Source organism: Molothrus ater, chromosome 22, assembly GCF_012460135.2.
Source record: "Molothrus ater isolate BHLD 08-10-18 breed brown headed cowbird chromosome 22, BPBGC_Mater_1.1, whole genome shotgun sequence".
NCBI lineage: Eukaryota > Metazoa > Chordata > Aves > Passeriformes > Icteridae > Molothrus > Molothrus ater.
Window position 1 is genome coordinate 8,055,084 of NC_050499.2, and position 16,987 is coordinate 8,072,070.

The following is a 16,987-nucleotide window of genomic DNA, read 5'->3' on the forward strand; positions in this document are numbered from 1 at the left end:
TCCCACCTTTGCAGCAGGAGTAGAACTTGGTGCTGCCTTGTCTCATTTTCCTCCTTCCCCCTTGTTTTCTATTTTTCTCTCTTTTCCTCCAATCTTTTCTGGACTGACCAAACCATAGCTGCAGCAGCAGTGCTGCCCCTTGGAGCTCCCACCCTGCATCCCACCTCTCAAAGATACAGCTGCATGTTCAGAGCACAGACATACTGCCGACGGACATGACAATTTATTGCAAATATTTCAGAGCAACATAGACATGCAAGGAAAGAGCTGCTGCACTGGGGCACAGCATTAGCCACGACAGACTTGGCTATGGGGGCCTCGCCAGGGATGCTAACGCAGTGTCACCCATCAGCGATGGTACCACGGTGTCACCAGCAGTACAAAGTGCTGCCCGCTGCTTGTTGCCTTCCCATGCTTGCTTGGTGAGTGCTGCAGGGAAATCTGCTGCTCCTTAACAGAGAAAAAGTGAAGCAGACACGCAGAGGAAGGAGAGAAACCTGCAGAGCTGCTGTAGCAATTAGCAAATCATCCTGTGAAACAAGCAGGAGCCCTCCCTGCCAGGGGAAGAGCCACGAGGTGCACAGGGCACAGCACCCTGAGGGCCTAGATGACCAAGTCTGCATTTTTGGGGTGCAGGTGGTGCCCCCTGGGCAGCCCCGGGGCAGCAGGGCCCTGGTGGCAGGCGGGGGCCAGCGGCGTGTTGGTGCTCGTGGCGCGGGCGCTGCAGGCGAGGAGCAGTCCTCCAGCGGCCAGGAAGGCTCCAGCAAACCACCCCAGGAAGGTGGCCTCCCCAAACTCCCACCTGGGCACGATGTCGGGGACAGTCTCGTCCCAGAAGTCGAGGACGGTGTTGTAGGCGACCCAGGAGACCGGCACCAGGGTGGTGATCCCTGCCAGGCCCAGCGTCGCTCCCCCGCCAAGCAGGAGCTGCCGCTTTCGCCCGGGTTTGTCCTCGCAGGTTCTCCAGCCCTCCAGCCCCAGGGCAGCCAGGAGGCAGCCCAGCAGCCCCAGCCCGTTGGAGAGGCACATCAGGAGGCGAGAGATGCGCAGCTCGGGGGGCAGAGCCAGGAAGGAGCCGTGGGCTTGGCATTCAACCACCCCCTCCTCCTGGGTGATGCAGACCTGCCAGAGCCCCATGTTCCAGACCTCCAGCTCGTTCAGGTCCAGGTTGAGGTTCTTCCAGAGCGGCACGAAGGTGGTGACGCAGGAGCTGATCCATCCGAGGAGAGCCAGCAGCATCCCCCCGCCCTGCGCCTTTGCCCCCCAGCCCCCGGCCATGCCGTCGCCGCCCCGCTAACCTGCGGGCCCGGATTAGCCGCCCTGAGCGGCGGCCGCGGGCATTAACGCTTGTGGAGCTGCGTCCGCCCGGCCGCCGGCCGCGTCTGCCGCCCGGGGAGGGCGAATTCAAGCCTGTTCCTCCAACGCCGGGGTGTGGCCACGGTCGTTTTTCAGCTGTTGTTGGTTTTTCCATGCTAAAAGGAGAGCCCGGCTCAGCAGGAAAAGCCGGGTGCATCCCCGCGGTAACTCCGGGCTGGGTCCCGCCGCTGCCTCGCCGTGCCCAAGAGGGTTAAGCCAAAGCACGCAAATCCTCCGAGCCTTGGCCACCCCGGAGCGAGAGCCTTGGCAGGGACAGCGATTCTCGGCAGCAGCAGTTCCAGCCTCGGTGGGACACGGCTGGCACCGTAGCACAAGATGCAAGGCAGCAGAGAGGTAGAAAAGCATTGGGCTTTTCTCAGGAGTCGGTGGCCCTGATCCTCATTAGGTCGTTAATTAAATATGCAAAGGAGCCTTGAGGGCTGCGTTGAGAATGGGGATGTTCAAGGGAGGAAGCAGGTTTCAGATGGGCCCTTCTCACAGGTGGGCATTGATCCCCCTGTCCTGCACCCAGCACTTCACCAACAGATGAGACTCGTGTTGTCCTGATAGGAGACACTGATGCAAGCACAAAGCTGGGAAAACCCATGTACATCAGCTTGGTCTGGTGGAAGGTGTTCCTGTGGCAGGGGGCTGGAGCTGGACCGATCTGTAAGACCCTCTCCAACCCAAACCGTTCTGGGATTCTATGAAAAGGATGAAAAGAAGCATCAGGAAAATCCCAAGTTTGTGCTGGCACTCGGCCCCCATCCTCCCCCACGTGCACTGCCTCCGCGGGGTCCAGCTTGCAGATTCATCTTCCCGGGGAGATTAGCGACTAATCTCTCCTTCATCCGCCGTCTTTCTTATCTGTATCGGGAGCCAGACTGGAAATTACTGAGTCCTGCTGGTCCCGGGGTCCAGCCCTGGTGAGTGTCGGGAGGATCTTTGCAGGGGGCTCCCGCAGGGAGGGAGCACGGAGCACGTTCAGCACAGAAGCACAGACCAGGCAGGAGAGAGGGGATGTTTTCCAGCCCTTGCTGACCATCCCGTTCCCAAGAGCAGACAGGGAGCATCATCCCAACGGCAAGAGCAGGGAAATCCGCTGGGAAACCCCTCCTGCTCCTTCCCCCAGGCATTGGGGCACCTGCTCCTTCCGATTAAATCGTCTCAAGGTAATTGTGCCTGTCATTGAGACAGATTAACGGGTGACCTTCTGCCGCTGGAGCAGGATTGGCGGCCGCCGCCGAGCTCCCAGTCCTTCTTTCCCTCCCACTGGCCGCGGTGGCACAGCCGGGCCGAGGATTCCCGTCCACAACCGGTGGGAAGATGCCCGGCAGTGGCCGGGGCGCAGCGGGAGCCACAAGCCGAGAACGACGCCTGCCGGGCCGGCAGCCGCTCTGCCTGGACATGAGGTGGGTGTCTCCTGGGGTCCGGGGAGCCGGCAGGTTGGTCCGGACGCTGACATCTCCATCGCCGCACTGAGGACCGCTGGTGCCGCTGCTCTGCAGTGGCAGGGGATGCTCGAGGGAGGCAGAGCGCCAACACTCCCACCCCATCCCCACCCCTACCCCCGCAGGTCGCTGCGCTCCGGGTTGCGTTTCCAGGGCCATGAGCTCCCATCGCGTCTCCCCATGGGCACCGGCTGGGCTCAGCCTGTCCCGAGGAGCCCGGCTGTGGGATCTGCCTCTCTCTCACAGGCTGCCCTTCCTCCCCACCTAGGGGCCATCCATTTCTGCTCGGAGCTTCTCAGAGAACCCACAGCTACCGCCACGGCCTGGAACAACCGTGGGACAGTGCCGTAGGCGCTCGCTCGGAGTTTGCCGGCTGCCGGGGCAGCTTCCTACCGGAGACGAGTGCCTCCTTCCCCGGCCTTGCAATGCAATTATGGCCCTTAATGGGCTTAGCCATCTGGAGCCAGCCCGCAGGCACCCCGGCACCGCTCCGGAGCTGGGACAAGCGTTGCTGGGCAAGGGGCGCTCCCCCAGACCCTGGCCCCTGGGGATGCGGAGCGGGGCCGGAGCCCCAAGCCGCTTTCCTGTCCGAAGTAACTCCCGCTTGTCTCCCCCCGGCAGGACCTCGCGCCCAGCCCGGGGCTGAGCCGCCGCCCCGGCGCCGCCATGGTGCTGCCCTACGCCCGCAACAGCGGCGGCGCCGGCGGCTGGCTGCCCCCCGAGGAGCCCCGCGGCCGCAGCAACTCCATCCCCGCGGCGCAGACCCCCACGGCCAAGCACATGCTGGCCTACCTGCCCCGGCCGCCCGCCGACACCAGCCGCTACGGCACCTTCCCGCAGAAGGTATGGCTCGCCCCAGGCTCCGGGGCATCCTCGGCACGCGGTGCCGCCGGGTGCTCACGGTTCCTGTCGGAGGCGATTTCTCACCGACGGGCTCCTTTCCCCCCCGCAGCCCGACCTGCCGGCCGCCCCCGCGGCTCCGGTGGAGGACGGCGGGCAGGTAGCGGCCGCCGCCGCTGCCAAGAGAGGCGCCGCCATGCCAAACTACCCATCCGCACCCCGTCACGGCGGCTTTGTCCCCGGTGAGCCGTCCCTGCCGCCGAGCCGCGGGAGCCTCAGCACCCAGCAGCACCGCGGCCGCCCGTCCTGGTGCCCGCCGCCCGCCCCGCAAGAGGCGGCTGCCCGCTTCTACCCGCTGCACGCCCTGAGCGTGGCCAACATCCCCAACTCGTCCCGCGGCAAGACCTCCGCCCGCAGCTCCACCGCTCCCACCCCGGAGGGGCTGCAGGGCCGGCGCTGCAAGCTGCTGGAGGAGGACAGCCCCATGGCCCAGGCCGGCCGGCGGCAGCGGCAGCGCTACGTGACAAAAGTGGGCAAGTGCCAGGTGAATCTGGGCAACATCCAGGACAAGAAGAGGTTCCTCTCGGACATCTTCACCACCATCGTAGACCTCAAGTACCGCTGGTTCCTCTTTGTCTTCATGATGTGCTATGTCGTCACCTGGGTGGTCTTTGGCTTCATCTACTTCCTGGACGCCTGGGTGCGTGGCGACGTGTGGCACCAGGGCGATCCCGAGTGGCAGGCATGCATCGAGAACGTGGACGGCTTCGTCTCCGCCCTGCTGCTCTCAGTGGAGAGCCAGCGGACCATCGGCTACGGCACGCGGATGGTGACGGCCAACTGCGCCGAGGGCGTCATCCTGCTGATCGCCCAGTCCATCGTGGGCTCCATGATCGATGCCATGATGGTCGGCTGCATGTTCGTCAAGATCTCCCGGCCCAAGAAGCGCGCCCAGACCCTCATCTTCAGCAAGAACTGCGTCATCTCCCTCCGGGATGAGAAGCTCTGCCTGATGTTTCGTGTGGGGGACCTGCGAGAAAGCCACATGGTGGATGCCAAGATCCGGGCAAAGCTGATCAAGTCCCGCCAGACGGCCGAGGGGGAGTTCATCCCCTTGGAGCAGTCAGAGCTGAACCTGGGCTATGACACGGGCGAGGACCGTCTGTTCCTGGTGGAGCCCCAGATCATCTGCCACGTCATCAACCGCCACAGCCCTTTCTGGGACATGTCAGCCGAGTCACTGCGCCGGGAGCAGTTTGAAATCATCATCATCCTCGAGGGCATCGTGGAAGCCACAGGCAAGTGGTCTCGAGGAGTCAGGGTGGAGAGAGGGGGCTCCCCTGGGCTCCTGGAGATGCCGGGCAAACCCGGGCCCAGGAGTGACATCTGAGCAAGAGAGGCTCAGGGTCCTGTGTGTCTCCAGTGGGCCGTGGGTGATGCAGGGCTGGAAGCCCCTCGCTGTGGGTGATGCAGGGCTGGAAGCCCCTCGCTGTGGGTGATGCAGGGCTGGAAGGCCCTCGCTGTGGGTGACGCAGGGCTGGAAGCCCCTCGCTGTGGGTGACAGAGGGCTGGAAGCCCCTCACCCTGCAGGCTCAGGGGGCTCATTGTGGCACCCGGCACAGCACAGCCATGTTCTTGCTGCAGGAATGACGTGCCAAGCCCGCACCTCCTACACGGAGGATGAGATCCTCTGGGGATACCGCTTCGAGCCCTGCATGTCCCTGGAGAAAGGCGCCTTCCAGGTGGACTACAGCCGCTTTGAGATGACCTTTGAGGTGCAGACGCCAGCAGCCAGCGCCAAGGAGCTGCAGGAGCTGCGGGAGCTGGAGCAGCAGGAGCACTCCACGCTCAGCCTGTACTGGGACCAGCTGGTGCAGCCGTGCGCGCTGCCAGGGCCCGGCGAGGACGCGCTGCTGGGGCTGAGCATCCCCGGGAGCGCGGCCCAGGGCGGCCGGGACGAGCCAGCGCAGCGGGACTGCCCCGCCTGAGCCCCCCCGGGCCCGGTGCCCCACGCCAACAGTGCCATAGCCCACCCTGCTCTGTGGGGCTGAACGCCCCCCGCTCCCCCAGCTGCAGCCACAGGGCAGTCTTTAATTCTTTTTGTTAAGTTGTTCTTTTGTAACAAGGAATACGAGGCAGGCGGGTGAGTAAAGGCTGTTCATCACAAAATCACCCAACTGTCAGCCACGTTTGTTCTGGGGGGGCCCTCAGGGTCTGGGCAAAGAAGAGGCAAAGCCCAGAGCCCTCCAGCGCCATGGGCTCAGTCCTGCACCACCTCGTGGACCCTGACACAGCCCCCCAGTACCCCAAACTGCCCCCAGTCCCTGCCCCAGGACTCCCCCAGCAGGGAAACACTTGCAGCGGGCTGGTGCTGTGAGAGGCTGGACGTGGTGTAGTAGAATTAAATTAATATTGTCACAGGAGGAATGACACCACTGGAGTCACCTGCAGCACCTGGCAGGGCAGTGCCTGAGCCAGGGGCCTGGACTGAAAAAAATCAATAAAATCTGTGTATGCAGGGTCTGGCTGGGCTGAGGAGCCTCCCTGTAGTCCCCAGTCAGCTTTGCCTCAGGGGGTTGCAGAATAACACCTTGGATTTAACCCCTTTTGTCCACCTTTGCCTCTTGTCTATCAACCTACCTTTTATCTCCCCACAGAGTCTTGGGCAGGGTATTTTCTGACCTCACCTCAAATCTGTCCTGCCCAGAAGGGTGTGAGGGGAGGGATGGAGCAGCTGGGGAGGTCCAGGGGCCAAGGTCAGCCCAGCACAGGAGGGATGCATGGGGATGTAATATAAACATGTACATCACTGTCCCTACCCCGCACCCCCTGCAGCCCCAAACCCCCTACAAACATAAAACTCCCTGCAGAAGAAAAAGTTAAAAAAAAAAAAAAAGGCCGCAAACAAGTGTTTGTAGGTGCAAAGTTAATAAGGGTCAATATGCACATTGATCCAACATAAAATTGTGATTTGCCTATTAAGCAGTTGATTTACATATCATTAATATTCACATACAGGCCACTGAGCGAATAACAAACACAAACTGGGTTATCACACACACAATCATGTTTCACAGCATGGGACGCGCTTGGGTCCCACCGAGCTGGGCTGGATTCATGTCCCTGTCCCATTCCCTGTCCTGTTCCACTTCCATTCCCACTCCTATTATTCCCATTCCCATCACCATCCCCATTCCCATTATTCCCGTTCCCATTCCTATTCCCATTATTCCCGTCCCCATTCCCATTATTCCCATTATTCCCTTCCCCATTCCCACTATTCCCGTTCCCGTCCCCGCGGGCCTCAGGTGTCGTTCCCCGTACCGGCCGCCAGGAGTCGCTGCCGCCGCTCCCGCCCGAGCTCCCTAAATCCCGCCCCTCCCGTACTTCACTTCCGGCGCGTCGCGGTGACGTAAATCGTTGTGCGACGCGGTGACGCGCAGACCTCTCCGGCGGCGGCCCAGGTGGGAGCGGAGCGGGAGCGGGGCCGGGTTGGCACCGGAACAGGAGTGGGCTGGAACCGGAGCCCCCGCACCGAGCGGGACGAGCCCGCCGTGCCCGGGGGGGGAGCGGGCTCGGGCCCTGACGGCGGCCCTCCCCGCAGCCTTGCCCCGGCTCACCCGTATGGCGCGGCCCTGAGGGGAGATGACCGACCAGGAGAACAACAACAGCATCTCCAGCAACCCCTTCGCCGCCCTCTTCGGCTCCGTCGCTGCCGCCAAGCACTTCGCCGCCATCCAGAAGCAGCAGCAGCTGCGGCAGCTGACAGGTGCGGAGGTCGAGGCTGGCGCTGGGGCAGGGGCTGGCCCTGGGGAGGGGGCGAGGCGGTCCGCTCGGACAGGGCTGTCCCCCGAGACGCTTAGGGCTCTGTCGTGCAGGCGAGGAGACGTCCATCAGCCAGGATGACTCCGACAACAGTGTCTCCGAGAGCCTGGACGACTGCGACTATTCGGTGGCCGAGATCAGCCGCTCGTTCCGCTCGCAGCGAGAGCTCTGCGAGCAGCTCAACATCAACCACATGATCCAGAGGATCTTCCTCATCACCCTGGACAACAGTGAGCCCAGGAAGCCCTGGTTTGGCGGGGTGTGGTACAGCCTGGGGCAGCTCTGACAGGGGAGGGGACAGCTGGGAGGGGAGAGTGCCGGGTGCTGGGGCTATGCTGGGGACAGTCCTGCCTGCAGGTGGAACAGAACAGGTCCCTCTGCCCTTCCCAGGTGACCCCAGCATGAAGAGTGGGAATGGGATCCCGGCACGCTGTGTGTACCTGGAGGAGATGGCCGCAGACCTGGATGACCAGGACTGGCTGGACATGGACAATGTGGAGCAGGTAGGGACTGCCTGGGGCCATCTGCAGGTTTTGGCCTCTGGATTGAGTTTGTTTCCTCAGAAAGTACATACGATATCCCAAATCCTTTTCCAAAACCTGGCACAAAGCTGCCACTTATTGTTTTGCTGGAAAAGTCCATGAGATTTTTGGGATATGAGACTGAGAAAAGTGTAGAATTTGGAGAATCCAGCCCTTCCTCCTGGAAGCTGCAGGAGTTCGCTGCCCTGTAGGTTTGTGTGGGTGGGAAAGGGAAGAAAAACCAAAGAATTCAGTCAACAGTGTCTACGCACACTCTCATCTTCATTTGCAGTTGTATCAATTGTTCCTGCTGAGGATTTCAGTGGAAATGGTTTCTGGTGGGGGTAGCGTCGTTCCCTGAGGGACTGGAGGGTTTGCTCAGGCCAGAAGCAGCTGAGGATACTTAATGAGGGACAGGGAGTGCTCTTCCCAGCAGGAGCCAATTAGGCTGTGTGGTGTGGAGCTTCCTCCTCTGGAGGGATCAGCTTTGTGCTGGGCTGTGTCACTGTGCCCTGTCCTTGCTGGTGCCCAGGCTCTGTTCACCCGCCTGCTGCTGCCGGAGCCCGGGAGCCACCTGATCCACATGACCTGTGCCAGCAGCCAGAACCTGTCAGCCGACCGTGACGCCGGGGAGAGGCAGATCCTGCGCTACCTCTACGCCTGCTTCCGCAGGGCCCGCGAGGAGGTGGGCCAGGCAGCTCTGTCCCCTGCTCTGCAGTGCCCCAGCTGGAGCTGCGGTGCCCCAGCTGGAGCTGCCTTGTTCTCCTTGTCAGATCACCAAGGTCCCCGAGAACCTGCTGCCCTTCGCCGTGCGCTGCCGCAACCTGACGGTGTCCAACACCCGCACCGTGCTCCTCACCCCCGAGATCTACGTCAACCAGAACGTGTACGAGCAGCTGGTGGACCTGCTGCTGGAGACACTGAGGGGGGCACGTAAGTGCAGCTGGGCTGTGCCACAGTGCTCACTGTGCCACTGCCTCGGTGCTGCGAGGCTGCCCTGCAGCATCCAGGGGTTGGGTGAAGCTTTGCCTCCCCTTGCTGCCAAAAGGGGGGTTGTGTTTGGGTCGGTTTGGCTGTTGGAGCACTGTGAGTAAGAGCCTTGTATCTCCTGCCAGAGTTTGAAGACATGACTGAGTTCCTTGAGGAGGTCATAGAGGCCTTAACGATGGATGAGGAGGTGCGCACATTTGGGGAGGTCATGGTTCCTGTGTTTGACATTCTGCTGGGGAGAATCAAGGACCTGGACCTCTGCCAGATCCTGCTGTACACATACCTCGATGTGCTCCTGTACTTCACAAAGCAGAAGGATATAGCCAAGGTGGGTACCCTGGCTTAGGCAGGAGCTTTTTGCAGGGGCACATGAACAAGACCTGATCTGCAGAGGTCAAACCAGCAGTGTGGTGTAACAACACCCAATGTAGTCATACCCCTCCTCTCCCTTCTCATAGCCTGTCACAAACTCATCAGTTTGCTAGGGTTTTTTGCTAGGATTTTGGACAACTGTCAGCATGTCCTGATGTGTTCCCCAGGTTTTTGCAGGCTACATCCAGCCCAAGGATCCCAGCAATGGACAGATGTACCAGAAGACTTTGCTTGGTGCCATTCTAAATATCTCCTGCTTGTTGAAGACCCCTGGCGTGGTGGAGAACCATGGCTACTTTCTGAATCCATCCCGATCCAGCCCACAGGAGATTAAAGTGCAGGAATCCAACATCCATCAGGTGGGAGAAGCAGGGCAGTTCTGCTTCTGTGGTGTTAGTGGCCTCTCATTGCTTGGGGATTCAAAACATGGTATCAGGGCTTGAGTTCCACTGCTGGTTCAGGAATAGCCTGCCTTGCAACTAGGCACGTCCCAAAACTGCTTTGAATTCTCCTGCTGGAGCATGGAAAGTTTTGCCGGCTGTCTTGGGTCATTATAACCCAAGCCTTATCAAAGTTGCCTGAGCTTTTGGAAAAAGGGTGGGTGGACTGGTGGAGCAGACCTCAGTAACTTGAGGTGCTACCTGGAGATCATCTACCTCAGGTGTTGCAATCACTAGGGAGTAGTTTTCAGTGCCTGTCCTGTGATTAAAACACTAATTGATTCACCAGTTGAGAAAGTGACAGGCAACATTCTCTCTCATTATGCAAGTAAATTTCTTCCTTAGAGGAATACCTAGGAATTCCTTCCTAGGAATGTTCCAGTAGGTCAGGAGTGAAACATGAGGATGCAGGATATAAGTACAGGAGTGAACTGAGGTGCAGAGGTCATCCCTGAGAGGGGCTTTCCTGCTTAAGGGTTCTTTCAGGCTGTCAAAAATAGGCAAATAATTTTGGATTTACTCCGTATGAGAACAAATTGTCTCAGCTGTGCTTTTGAGGACATCCCTAATTGTTGTTTTGTGCCAGCCCCAGGATCTGACCTGCTTGTAACACCTGTGTGTGATGGGTGATTCATGGGGTATCCTGAGGAGCAGGAAAGGGTCTGATAGCAGTGATATCAGAGAGGCAAAAGAACAACTCCCAAGGACTCATTCAGCTGTGTTCTGTTTCCTCTAACAGTTCATGGCCCAGTTCCATGAGAAGATCTACCAGATGCTGAAGAACCTGTTGCAGTTGTCGCCAGAGACAAAGCACAGGATCCTCTCCTGGCTGGGAAACTGCCTCCATGCGAATGCAGGCCGCACCAAGATTTGGGCTAACCAGATGCCAGAGATTTTCTTCCAGATGTACGCCTCAGATGCCTTCTTCCTCAACCTGGGGGCTGCCCTCCTGAAGCTGTGCCAGCCCTTCTGCAAACCCAGATCTCCAAAGCTGCTAACCTTCAACCCTACCTACTGTGCCCTGAAGGAGCTGAATGAAGAGGAGAGGAGGAGCAAGAACGTACACATGAAAGGTACACCTAAGCTTTGGGGACTAAGGCAATGGGAAAGGGGATCTCCTCAGTCTCCGCTTTACCCACTAGTGCCCTCTCAATAAACCATTAGGGTTAGGGAGAATTAGAAGTGTGACTAGAGAGGAACAAGAAGAGAGCTGAGTACAAATAAAACACTGCCACTATCACCAGGAGCCCTTTTGTGTCCTCAGGAGGGACCCTCTCGAGCCCCCTCCTCACCAGCACTGCTGAGTAGGACCTGATGCAGAGATGCTTTTCCTTACAGGATTGGAAAAAGAAACATGTTTGATCCCTGCTCTGAGCGAGCAAGAGCCACAGTTTGCGAACAGCTACAACCTGGTGACAGAAAACCTGGTGCTCACACAGTATACTCTGCACTTGGGGTTTCACAGGTACTTGCTTTCATTTCCCGTGGGGCTGTTTTCCACCTGTGTACTGCTATGCACATTTCAGTAAATACTCTGAACACAGGGTGGCCAGCTGAGCTGCTGCTTGAACTTCAGCCTGACTGACTGCAGGAAGAAATTTTGCTCACGTTTTTGCTAATCAGGATATACTCAGGCTTTAAACAATCATTGTGGATTTTGATTCTCAAATCCCCTTGGCCTTTCTGCAAGTGTTTTATCCTAATAAAGGAGTCTTGCAGGCTCCATGTTATTTATAGACACCCACACCCAAGTGCTGGATATTTGTAGGTTGCTCCATTCCCTCTCTCCTTGGGGCAGGAGCCTCATCCAGGTGGCAGAGCACCTGCCCACTGGGAGTGTATGTGAAACAGCAATGTGAGGTAGCTGTCAGCTTCCAGGAGAGGATTTTCTGGACACTAAAACACTCTGTTTTGCACGACTTCCCTCTGCAAATTGTTGCCTAGATACTGTGAGGTCATGGCTGATCCAAGCAGAGTCCCCTTCTGGTTTATTCTCTAAATATAGACATTGACAAAAAAGTTATTATGCAAGTGGCTTGTTGCTGGGAAACTGAAGTGTCACCTTGCAAGCGTCTCTGGGCCATGTTGGATCCCTGACCTCAGTGACCCAAGGGAGCTCTGCCATGTCCCCAGGCCACTCTGCAGGTGCCATGGTCCCTCAGAGGGTCTTGTACCCTCCCATGTCCTGCCAAGCCTTTCCCCAAGGCTTCCCATTGCCAGAGTCCCAGACAGGGTACCCACGGAAAATTATCTGAATCCACCAGCACAGAACAGTCTCCCACCAGCTTCTGCATGGGTGAGGCAGGATGTCTGTCTGTCTGTCTCCTGAGCCCCTCCTTGCCTCCTTTTCCGGGCAGGTTGCACGACCAGATGGTAAAGATAAACCAAAGCCTTCACCGCCTGCAAGTGGCATGGCGAGAAGCTCAGCAGAGCTCCAGCCCCGCTGCTGACAGCCTCAGGGAGCAGTTTGAGCGCCTGATGACCATCTATCTGTCCACCAAGACAGCCATGACGGAACCACAGATGCTGCAGAACTGCCTGAACCTGCAGGTGTCCATGGCAGTGCTGCTGGTGCAGCTGGCAGTGGGGAACCAGGGCAGCGAGCCGCTGGAGCTGACCTTCCCGCTGCCGCAGGTGGAGCACAGCGCGCTGGCCTACGTGCCAGGTGAGCCACGGGTGCTGCTCTGTGCCAGCACCTGCATACATGAGCACTGCAAGAGCTGCCTGAGCAAGTGCTTCCCTGTCCAGGGCAGGACACGGTGCCACCACCGACATTGTGCAGAATATTCTCTCTGAAGAAGGGGGCCCCTCTCTGTTTGAGGGGCCATATTTAGGGTGGTGAAGCTGCTGACCTTTTAGAAGTCCTACTCATTTGCAAGTGACAAGTTCTACATTGATTTAGTGTTTTCTCTATATGTAAACTCTTTTTTCTGGGGCCTGCTTCAGGATTCTTCCCTTGGGGGCTGTGTAGAAGTGTGTCATCAGCAGATGCTGGATTCACCCCAGAAGTGACCTGACTTGTGGGAGGGAAGAGGGGAAGTGAGTCCCAGGTGTTAGTCATGCCGTCAGACTGGGCGGACTCTAATACAGCTTTTTAATTACCAATACTTAATCAGCATCAGGGTGGTGAGGGGAGAGTGGATGGGAGGCTGGAAAAGGGCAAGGTGAGCTGCCTGGGGAGGAGCTCAGCTACAATCTCTGTTTGCAGAGTTCTTTGCCGATAATTTGGGCGACTTCTTCATTTTCCTGCGGCGTTTTGCTGATGACATCTTGGAGACTTCTGCCGATTCCCTGGAGCACATCCTTCACTTTGTTACTGTTTTCATGGGTGATGTGGAGAGGTACGTGCAGTCCTGGGTCCTTGTTGCAGAACTCCTGGGGTCACCAAGCAAGTAGAAATTGCAGAGCTGTCTTGAGGTTTGGTCTGTGCAGCTGCAAGCAGGTTGATCTTTTTGAAACAGCTGAAATATGCCTGCAAGTGGCACAAAGGGAATACAGGCCTGCCTGAGGCCACAGGCTTCATGAAAGGTTCAAATAGGATTTCATGCTTAAATATATGTGTTCCCACACTCTCCCTTTGCCTGAGATTCCTCTGTGACATGGTGTCTATGCAAGTGACTGCTGACCCAGGGCTGGCTTTACTGATGGTTTGCAGCAATCTGGCACTCAAGCATGTATGAACACAGATCCTGGAGCGATTCCTGAGCAGCTCCATTCTGCACCATGGACATGCCATCCTGGATTTGCTTTGTTTTGTCTTGCAGGATGAAAAATCCTCACCTGCGAGCCAAGCTGGCTGAAGTGTTAGAAGCTGTGATGCCTCACTTGGATCAGGCTCAGAGCCCACTCGTCTCGAGCATGTTCCATCGCAAGCGAGTGTTCTGCTCCTACCAACACGCCGCCCACCTGGCCGAGGCACTCATCAAAGTCTTCGTGGATATCGAGTTCACGGGTAAGCACAGTATGGGAAGAGTTGTGTTCCCTGTGTAGCACCTGTGGGGGACTGTCCACTTGAAAGGTTCTTTGGCTTGTGCCCAGGTGACCCACACCAGTTTGAACAGAAGTTCAACTACCGCCGTCCCATGTATCCCATCCTGAGGTACATGTGGGACACTGATTCCTACCGGGACAGCATAAAGGTGAGGCGAGAGATGCATGCCTGAGTGTGCCATGTGGGTGTGCAGCTCACGTGGGGGTCACATGGGTGAGCTCCATGTCCTGCCATCGGGGCTGGGCTGCAGAATTTGCTATTTCCTTTCTTTGCAGGCTCTGGCTGATTATGCCTCAGAGAACCTGGAGGCAATGAATCCCCCTCTCTTCTTGCGCTTCCTTAACCTGCTCATGAATGATGCCATTTTCCTGTTGGATGAAGCCATACAGGTAGGGCTGGGTTCACGTTCCATGACCATCAGGTAAACAAGTTCTCACTTCCTTGGTGCAATACTGACCTCCAGAACAGGGCCAGCTTGCGTGGCTCTGCCTGGTGAGTCTCTGCAGTAAGTAGTATGCAGGAAACAATCCCAAGATGGAGTGGCCAGTGCCCAGGAAGAAGGGGTGAAGGCTGGAGGAAGGGTCTGGGGCCCTGTCTGTGGGTTACCCTTCCTTCCGTTGGGTTCAAGAAGCAGCTCAGAACCAAGAGGAGCAAAAGAGCTTTTTCAGATCCAACAGGAAGCACGCTGGGAAATCTGCCTGTTCGTAATCTGGATACACTCAGGCTTTAAACAATCACTGTGGATTTTGATTCTCAAATCTCCTTGGTCTTTCTGCAAGTGTTTTATCTTAATAAAGACCTTTTGTCTCCAGGCAGTTTTCCTTTGGGATTGCAAGGGAATTTCAGGTGCTCTCATGTCCCTGGTGTGTGTTAAATGTCTCTCCACTCCTTTCAGAGCTGCTGTTGCTGCTAGAAAGGGCTATTTTGGGGAGCTATTACCTGCTAGAGAGCTGATTGCTGGAAGGCCAGCAGATAAGATGGGTGATATGGATGTTGCCTGACTGGTTTTGAGTGTTTCTGGACCTCCTTGCTGTCGCCACCCACCCAAACACTCCATGTGTTCTGTCCTGCAGTACCTCAGCAAGATCAAAGTTCAGCAGATTGAGAAGGACCGAGGCGAGTGGGACAGCCTGTCCCCCGAGGCTCGCCGCGAGAAGGAGTCCAGCCTGCAGATGTTTGGTCAGCTGGCGCGTTTCCACAACATCATGTCCAATGAAACCATTGGCACTCTGGCTTTCCTGACTTCAGGTAGGGAAAATGGTCCCTCCTGCCTGCCAGACCTAGAGAAGAGCCCTGCCAGGGTGTGAGCAGGCAGGAACTTGGTTTCAGTGTGGTCAGATGAGGATGGAATTGCTGTGAATCTGCACGCTGTTGTTTTGCTTTCCAGAAATCAAGTCCCTGTTTGTGCATCCTTTCCTTGCTGAGCGCATCATCTCCATGCTCAACTACTTCCTGCAACATCTGGTTGGGCCTAAAATGGGAGCTTTGAAGGTGAAAGATTTCAGTGAATTCGACTTCAAGCCACAGCAGCTCGTGTCTGACATCTGCACCATCTACCTAAACCTTGGGTAGGTGACGAGGGGAGTGAGCTTGTTGGGAGCCATGCAGGAGCCATCTTGGTGATACTGGGGGAGAAATGCTTAGTTACACTCGAGCTTTTCTTTAGCTTTGGGTTCTTTGCTATGGGAATGTGGCTGCTGTGGGGACTGTTTTGCAGCCCTGATAAATGGGGATTCTTAAATCTTTCTCTCACGTAACCTGGTGCAGGGATGAAGAAAACTTCTGTGCCACAGTCCCCAAGGACGGCCGCTCCTACTCACCAACGCTCTTTGCCCAGACCGTGCGGGTTCTGAAGAAGATTAACAAGCCTGGCAACATGATAGTGTCTTTTAGTAACCTGGCTGAGAGGATCAAGGTGAGCACTGGAGGGAATTCAGCATACAAAAAGAGATAGAGCTGGTTCTCTGTGTCCTTTTCGCTCCATGTATTGCTGCATCTTTGCTGTGGAGCTGGATTTCTGGGAGTGGAGCTTTGTGCAAGGTCCAGCTGGGAGGGTTCCCTGCCTGCACAGAGCTGTGAATGCTCCCTGGTTTTTAAAGAACGGGGAGGCTGAATCCCTCAGAGCCACGTGTGCTCCCTAGTCTCTTGCAGACCGGCAGCAGCAGGAAGAGGAGACATACGCAGATGCCTGTGATGAATTCCTGGATCCAATCATGAGCACTCTGATGTCAGACCCCGTGATCCTGCCCTCCTCCCGTGTCACTGTGGACCGATCGACCATAGCCCGACACCTCCTCAGGTGTGCAGCACAGCCCTCTCACCTTGATACTTTTGGGAATCTGTTTCACATATCCAGTGACTCTTCCTGGGCTCTCTTTTTTTTTTTTTTTTTTTATCTCTAGCACCAGGAATGTCCAGGTAATCTCCTTGATGTTTTCTGTTTCAGTGATCAGACAGATCCTTTCAATCGGAGTCCCCTAACTATGGACCAGATCAGACCAAACACAGAGCTAAAAGAGAAGATACAGAGATGGCTTGCAGAGAGGAAAAAACAGAAGGAGGAGGAGCTGGAGGACACTCTGAACTAAAAGACAGGCTCTCATCTCTAAGCCTCCTGTCATGGGCAAGATCACAGCCATGCAGGGGTAACGGCTGGAGCTACCACCCTAATGATGACCACATTTAGTGCATTGCCACCACCTTTGGAGTCTCTCCTCAGACCTTCCCTGCCAGCCCTCGTTCTCTCTTTTCCTTTCAAGACTCTCTCTTTAATACTACAACTTCCCACTGCACTACAGCTTCGAGCCTCAGCCACGGGAGAAGAACACAGCCTCCTCATGATGTGGTGCCCTGGCTCTCTATTACCTGCTCTTTGTGTTGGCCACGTTCTTTTCCAGCAACACCAAAAGCCTCCCTCTGTTCTGTGTTTAAACTGTAACCATCTTTCACTTGGTGAAATGGAGGGGGCGTTTTTCTGACTTTTATGTGCCAGGGGTGTAGCAGGGTTTACTTCCCCAGTGAGTGTTGGGAATGGCAGGCGTTGGAAATTAAACACAGAGATCATCTTACAGCTGGTGCTGGAGGTCTGGCGGTGCCGGGAGCTCTAAAAAACCCGTTTGGGCTCGGTGCGAATACCGGCGCGGTTTGGGCTCGGCGCGGGTCTCGAACCCGCGGATCCGGCGCGGCTCCGCCCCGCCCGCC

At 57.0% G+C, this 16,987-nt stretch overlaps 3 protein-coding genes across 3 annotated transcripts; 2 read left to right on the top strand and 1 right to left on the bottom strand.

The window, feature by feature from the left end:
* Positions 1-201: 201 nt before the first annotated feature.
* Positions 202-1,278, bottom strand: LOC118695739 (putative claudin-24). Its single transcript, XM_036397494.1, has one exon. The coding sequence runs from the start codon at positions 1,276-1,278 to the stop codon at positions 604-606; it is 675 nt and encodes a 224-aa protein (XP_036253387.1). The 3' UTR covers positions 202-603.
* Positions 1,279-3,473: 2,195 nt separating this feature from the next.
* On the top strand, positions 3,474-5,635 carry LOC118695658 (G protein-activated inward rectifier potassium channel 4-like). The gene is made up of 3 exons (XM_036397315.2): positions 3,474-3,650; positions 3,760-4,945; positions 5,292-5,635. Exons 1-3 carry the CDS (start codon positions 3,474-3,476, stop codon positions 5,633-5,635), a joined length of 1,707 nt encoding a protein of 568 aa, XP_036253208.2.
* Positions 5,636-7,092: 1,457 nt separating this feature from the next.
* UBE4A (ubiquitination factor E4A) lies at positions 7,093-16,854 on the top strand. Its single transcript, XM_036397483.2, has 20 exons — positions 7,093-7,111; positions 7,252-7,416; positions 7,526-7,702; positions 7,863-7,975; positions 8,526-8,678; positions 8,767-8,926; positions 9,109-9,311; positions 9,523-9,714; positions 10,535-10,868; positions 11,134-11,260; positions 12,153-12,460; positions 13,004-13,136; positions 13,560-13,747; positions 13,834-13,934; positions 14,062-14,175; positions 14,860-15,034; positions 15,174-15,354; positions 15,554-15,701; positions 15,928-16,085; positions 16,233-16,854. The coding sequence occupies exons 2-20, from the start codon at positions 7,293-7,295 to the stop codon at positions 16,372-16,374; spliced, it is 3,231 nt and encodes a 1,076-aa protein (XP_036253376.1). The 5' UTR covers positions 7,093-7,111; positions 7,252-7,292; the 3' UTR covers positions 16,375-16,854.
* Positions 16,855-16,987: the final 133 nt, after the last annotated feature.